Source organism: Lipophrys pholis (genome assembly GCF_963383615.2).
Source record: "Lipophrys pholis genome assembly, chromosome: 5".
NCBI lineage: Eukaryota > Metazoa > Chordata > Actinopteri > Blenniiformes > Blenniidae > Lipophrys > Lipophrys pholis.
In genome coordinates, this window is record NC_137628.1 from 4029924 (window position 1) to 4036973 (window position 7050).

Below are 7050 nucleotides of genomic sequence, written 5' to 3' on the forward strand. Positions count from 1 at the left end.
AACGTCGTCATTGAACACTACAAAAATAGTTATTGGAGGAGTGGGTGTGATGCAGCCTTTCGCTGGGTTTCACATCTCAGTCATGTTTATCGGATGACCTGAATACATCACGAAGCTTGTGAGGTTAGATAGAACACTTCCTCGCCACATCATCGACAAGAACAAGCTCTGAAAGCTGCACGGGCCAAAATAAAAGAAGCAAAGGCCTCCTATTATCAGAAATACCAAAAACGGGTTAGCCAAAGGGAACCTGTTGGGATTCACAACTCATAAGTGTAGTTGAACAGATGATGCGAGGCGCCCGCAGCACCGCAGCTGAACGACGGGGCCGGGAGGACAAAGATTTATTTTTTTTTTTTTACGATGAGAGAAAGAGTGCAGTTACCCACTGTGTCATCACCCGCTTCGGCCTGAAATCAAACACGGATCAAAGTCGTACCCATGAAATAGTGAACATTAAATTACCTCGTCACATACCTACACAGCACACCACTCGCTAGTTCACGGTTACACACACGTGCCTAGTCACAAGAGAAAAAAACAAAGCTATTCAGTAGTTAAGCCACTTTTGGTACAATTGCAAAATAGAGAGATACTGTATATCAAACAGGTTTCGTTACACCTTCTTTTTTTTTCTTTTTTTTTTACATGTCGTTACAAACAATGCAAAGATAATTGTTCTTTATAAAATTTCAGACTCCACCATACATAGACAAAGATTCTTTGAGTATAGAACACCACATAAGACTACTTTCATGGTAAAGCCTGCGTGAAATGACAGCCCATTTGTGTGACTGGAAGTTCAGAGAAACGTCTTCATCTTTGTCAACTGACCGCACCGTCGGTTGTTGCACTTGCATTTGCAAATTGAGCTTTGTGGTTTCAAACAAAAGGAATGCAACCAGACCAATCTGATATGAGCTGCAGGTGCGACGACCCGCATTTTGGAGTCACAAGTCATTCAAATTCATTCACGAGTGAGCAGATTAATTGCAGCTTTTTCCTCACAAGGGAACAAAAGCTTCACAAAAAGCAGCGAAATTAAGATGCACGCTTGCTCCTCTTTTGCACTTCCCTTTTGTTTTTCCTGACACGAACTACCAAGTCACATAAATGAGTGCTATTACTAATATTATTATTATTATAAATCCTGATGGCTACTACACAGCTCATACAATGATGCACAGCCAGAGCTAAATGCTGTCACGACCTGATTCCTGATTGGTCAGAGTATGCTATAAAGCACAGGTATACACAAACACCTGTACCAAATCTCCTCCATCCTCCCAGTTTCTCGTGTCCTCTTGACTTCTTCTTCATGCATATCATTAGGAGACCAAGGCACTTGCCCTTCCAAATATATCGAATAAATATTTGAGACTTCATCATCGTTCACCTCTGAAACTGCATTTCCCTGAAAATTCCCACAATCTAAAATAACATGGAAAAAAAAAAAACTTGATTCATTTTTTTTCTGTGAATGCTCTGCGTTTCTTTTTGGTAAGAATCAATTGCCTTTCCCCTCCTCTCCTTTTCTGTCAAACCCAGGAAGTACTGTATTGACACTGTGGAAGCCAGTTAGGATTGAAATACTGAAGGACAGAGAAAGAATAGGTAAGAGGAAGTGAGAGTTGGACATCGACAGTGAAGAGACCGTTGGAAAAAAAATACAGCGAACTAAACATAGCAATACCAAAAAACGAACACGCGCCACAGAATTTCACAGAATTCCTGATATATAACAATTCACACACAGAGAATACACCTTGGACCTCATGTGAATGACACCACAGTACAAAACAGTAGAAATACAGTTACCACCATTGTATAATATATAGTTTTCTATCGTACCTTTCAGAAAAAGTTCTTGGTGAGGTGGAACAAGATAGGGCTTTTCTGCAGCCACTGAAATCAGCTGGGCATGAAAAATCTCGTACAAATCGAACACTAATCCTTCAGACGGGTTTTCCAATTCAAACATCTGTTCGAGAAGTTTTGTTGGTATACCAAATTCACTTCAAATATAGTGTGCAAATATGTGACCGTGTCATAACACACCTGCTGATATGTCAATCTACCAGCGGTAAAAACTAAACACAGAAACGTCATCGTTTTAAATAGCAGCCAAACAAAATTGCAGGACTTTTGGGCATTCACATTTTATTGGGGGGGGGGGGACTTTTAAAATCCTCGGACATTTCCAGGCTTTCAGTGACCAAAGAAACCCTGTGTCTGACCTGTGCTGAATGATCATGCGCTGACCAAAGGGCCGGACTCAACAATCCTCCTCTGCGTCCATCCGTTCCTTCATCTGCACTGATCGGAGACGGGGGGCAGGACCGCGCTCAGGCCATGGAAATGAGACGCCCCGGCTGTTTGAAGTCAGTGCAGGTGGAGGAGGGCGAGGCGGGGACGACAGAGAAGAAGAATGAGTCTGATGCAGCTGAGCTCTATCCTGATACAACCTCATCTATCTTCCCTTCCCTCAAGACCGTGCATCCGTTTTTGATTTCACTATCGTGATCACGCTCGTCGCCGTTGCCACCTTCCCTGGTATGAGCGGGCCGATGACCGAAGACGCCACCCCACCCCCTCCTCCTCCCCCTCCGGCCCTGACGCCGACCCCGACAGTCGGGCTCCGCGCCACAGTCCTGGCGAAAGTCTGCAACGCCTCATACTTAGACCTCAGAGCGTCCAGCTCGATACGCATGGAAGCATTCTCATTGGCCAGTTTGTCCACCTCCTGCTGCAGCTGAGCCTTCTGCTTCTCCAGCTCCTCCTTCTGGGTGACCCGCTTCACCCGGCAGCTGGCGGCGTAGCCTCGGTTCTTCAGGGTGCGCCGCCGCTGCTTCAGCTGCAGGATCTCCTCTTTGGAGAGCCCTCGGAGGTGCTGGTTCAGCTCCCGTACCGACATGGTCACCAGCTCCTCGTCTGTAAGGCTGGTGCCATTCTCGCCTGGCTCACGCTTCACCTGGAAACCCAGGGCATGGAGAGTTCAAACAAGGCGCCTCAGAATAACACATGCAGACAGTTCATCACTAAGAGTGCTCTCCATTACCTTCAAGGCTTTATTTCCTTTGTTAGTCGTCGTCATGCCACAAGAGCCTTGCTCTTCTGAACAGACCTAATGAGCACAAAACATGAGCGAGGGAGCATCAGACACAGGTAAAAGCATTTCATTCAGAACGGTCATTGAATAGATGAAAACCTACCAGGACAAACGACGATAAATCAGATCTAAATCTACGGCTGGGCCACTGGTGTGACAGCATGTCTTGTGTAGTTCATCAGACTGTATGAGTGAAAGTTACTTAGAATTTCCCTGACTTCCTGTTTCCTTGTGGTTACATTGACAGTCCCCACCACCTTTGTGTTGTTCAGCTCTTATTGGCTGGCTTCACACCAAAAGGAATGAAATGACTGCGATGGAAGAGGAAGTGGTAAAATTTGTGGGAAGGACTCCAGGGGAAAATCAACTGTAAAGGCCGTCGCGAGCATGTTTTACCAAAGAGAAGCTCAACACCAGATACACACCACACGCTCTTAACTCCAGTAGAACAGGTATTGTGAGGAAAGTAGTAAAAACAGATTAAATGTCTCTATTAAAGAAAACTCAAAAGAAATATACAGCTTCTCGAATGTATTGAAAGAATGAAAATACTGTAAGAATTTGCCTGTTGAAGAGCATTTCCTTGGTTGATGTCTGTTTATCTAGACCAGTGGCTCTCAACTCTCGGATTCTTTAGACAGGCGCCACAGGTTTGCTTTCACTTTAATACTTTGGCAGAGGTCTGCAGGCTTTTTAGAGGTAATCATTGAGGATCCAAACAGAGACTGGGAAACATTAATTTAGACCTTAAATTTCAAATCCATACCTATTTTTTTATAAGTGCATAGGTTGGAATGGGTTTTTTACGATTATCAAATCTCTGGTTCTGTTCAGTTATGTCTTTAATGACCTTTTTAATGCAGAAAATGTACGGATACAAACAGATATTGCCTTTTCTATGGAATATTTTCTCCGAATGTTGGGGTTGAAATTAGTCTGGTGAAATGCTAAGCTGGAAATGAAAAGGAAATCCCCCTTAAATGTAAACAAACATGAAAAATACCTAGAGCAGTATTTGCAAATATTTGTGTCAATATGAGAGGTAAAGGTAATTGCCAGAGCAGAAATGATTATCAAGAAATCTCAATTATCTGAAAAAGATCCACTTAAGAACAGTTTAGTTTAAACTAAGTTAGTATCGCAATTCATGTACAGATCTACACCTGCTGGGGATAAAAACCAATGACATCAAAACAAATCCAATAATTTATTTGTGCCCACATGGAAACAAGAGACAAAAGGATGGAGACACAACAATCTGAATCAGGAGTCCACAAAGAGCGAGCGTGGAAGTGCAAAAGATGAGATCAGTCCTTAGAGCGCGCAGCTCCGCGGATGAGCGTCTCTGCAAGCTCTCAATGACACGCTTTGTGCTGTGTGTTTGCCTCGCTCTCATCTCTCAGACCTGCGTGTGTGTGTGTGTGTGTGTGTGTGTGTGTGTGTGTGTGTGTGTGTGTGTGTGTGTGTGTGTGTGTGTGTGTGTGTGTGTGTGCGTGCGTGCGTGTTCGATAAAGGGCAGCTATTGTTGCTGCTGCTGAGCGATCATCATGAGACCAGTCACGATGACTCAGCAGATTCCTGGTCTCACTCTGCAAACCCCCCCCGCTCTCTCTCCTCCATCAGTTTTCATCCTCCCCTCCCTCTCTTCTCTGCTGTCACGACCCATTCTACCTTATCGCCGTCCTTCCTAAAACACGAGGGTTTGCCCAAAAGAGAGCCACAAGCCGAGGAGAGCCGAGGGGCTATGAATTGGGTCAAAGTGAGACTGAGATTACTGAGCAGATAGTGAGATGTAGTTGTCGTGAAAACATAAAAAAAAAATAATAAAAGAAAACTTGCTTCTCAGCCAAACTGCTGCACCTGATACTGCTGATTCATAAGTTTAGTTAAACCAATTTGCTGATTGTAGACACAGCCTGTTGTCTCACTGTATATAGTTATTCTCTCGTATGTATTTCACACCAGGGAAAGTTTAAACAAGTGAGAAGTATATTTGAAAATAACTTATATTACTCATTCATACATACCATGGGTAATTTATAGAGCTCCTTTAGAGGAGGGGGGGGGGGGGGGGGGATCATGACATTTAAGTGACACGAGACAACATGTCTTGTTTCATCCCTATTCTTTAGTATCAAAAGACACAGAGCGTGCCAGAGAGCCTCCCCCACAATGCACCTCTGTTTGTCTCAGACAGTCTGAGTGTTTGTGCTGCCTCAAATTCTACAGATATTTATAGCTATAGATCAAAGAAAAACATACCAGCACATACGAGTAATTATGCATGCACACATACATGTCAAATGCACAGCAACTGAAATTTTCACATTAATACCCTCCAAAATTATGATGAATATGGAGATGCTATGTTTTACTAATAACCAAATTGACCACTAACACAGTGACTCAAAGTCCCCCTTGATACGATCTGTCAAATGTCCACTTTTATTCACGTCTAACATTTAAAAAGCTTCTTTTTTTTCACAGCTGAAGAGCTTTTGTTCTGATGTACTCGTCTTACTGAGACGCCGCATCGCACAGCCGAGGTGCATCCTCGCACAAAAGATGGATCAAAGACCGAAGGGTGGCTGCTGGGGATGGGGGTGGTGAAAGGAGAGAGGTTGTTGGGGGGGGGGGGGGGGGGGGGGGGGTTGAAAACTGAGGGGGCAAAAAAGGAGGCTGTTTTCCTGGCAGGCCCTGTTTTATTTCCCCTGAGCCCAAACGCCCCCCTTCACCCTCCATCTACATACAAACAAAAAGCATGCTGCCAAGCCCCCGCGCACACGCACGCACAAACAAACACACACACACACACACACACACACTGAACGCACATATTACCCTGCTGCCATGCCAGAGGGGCACCATTAAACACACACGTAAAACGGTCGACTGCGAGTACACAAGCGCGCAAACGTAGGTGTTTACAGAGCTCAACAATGTCGGGGATGTGTGGAAAACAGAGAACATGGTGTACTTGCAGGGTGCAGCGGTGCAGGGGCTTGATACAATATTTAATTAAAACATAATTAAAATCACTTTCGCAGCATGTTAAGTGTTTAAACCTTTACAGAGGCTTTTGATTGACCCCAGATCCATTGTTGAGCACTACAACAGCACAAAACCTTCAGACAGACACACAGACGGCTTCGGTCAGTGGGTGGAGGAAGCAGTCGATGGGGCTCTTATAGAATCCATCATGGGATTATAAAAAGAGGCTGAAGACAAGAGGATGAATAAAAATTGAAAGTTCTTAAACAAGCTGCCTACCATGGGCACAGTGAGAACAGTTCAGGACTGTTTGCAATAGCAAACTAAAGCTGAATATTCACTCGTAGATATCAGCTATCAATGCCTCGTCTAATGATCGGGTTAATTCTTCAGTTTGAGGGACCCCCAGTTTGATTCCTGGGTGCAGCAGAAAGAGCATCAAACTTTAAATAAAGAAAAGGCAAATCTAAAGTCTCCAATCCAATAACTTTCTGTGGAAACTTCCAAATGGACTATTATCATCTTTACGTATGAGCTCACAATGTATCCTCACCTTGTTTCCAAATCAATGCAGGTTTTTGCTCGATATCTTGTTTCAGAATTCTTCTGTAACCATCACCTGTAATTCATTTGGAAATGGGCTCAGTAACATGAGAAACACTGATTACAAGTTGAGCTGGAGTTGGCTGTCAACCAAATAAACAGTAACAGGATGCTTTCATGAACTAATCCAGCTAAATTACAGTGACTGAAAAGATGGCATCGATAATCCAGCGTGAATTTATCAGACATCTATAAGTAAATTCAACCTGTTTAACATATAACGACCGTCTGCTTTAAGCTGCGAGTGATATCCTTCATTCTTTGATTACAGTCTGCATCATCCTGCAGGGTCTAACAGAATAAGCTTTTTGCTTTTTTGGAAATATTATACAATGAAATATACAATA

At 43.6% G+C, this 7050-nt stretch overlaps 1 protein-coding gene across 2 annotated transcripts in view; it reads right to left on the minus strand.

The window, feature by feature from the left end:
• Positions 1–360: 360 nt before the first annotated feature.
• The window catches only part of mafgb (v-maf avian musculoaponeurotic fibrosarcoma oncogene homolog Gb), a 19627-nt gene continuing 12937 nt past the window's right edge, over positions 361–7050 (minus strand). Inside the window, exons 1-3 of one of the 2 annotated variants that reach the window (XM_080464900.1) lie at positions 3213–3302; positions 3059–3124; positions 367–2971 (exon numbers count right to left, since the gene is read on the minus strand). In XM_080464900.1, the coding sequence (XP_080321026.1) occupies positions 2486–2971; positions 3059–3124; positions 3213–3272 (612 nt within the window). In that variant the 5' untranslated portion in view covers positions 3273–3302 and the 3' untranslated portion in view covers positions 367–2485. Of the gene's footprint in view, positions 2972–3058; positions 3125–3212; positions 3303–7050 lie in introns of those variants that run through there. The other variant, XM_080464901.1, reaches the window with a different exon arrangement.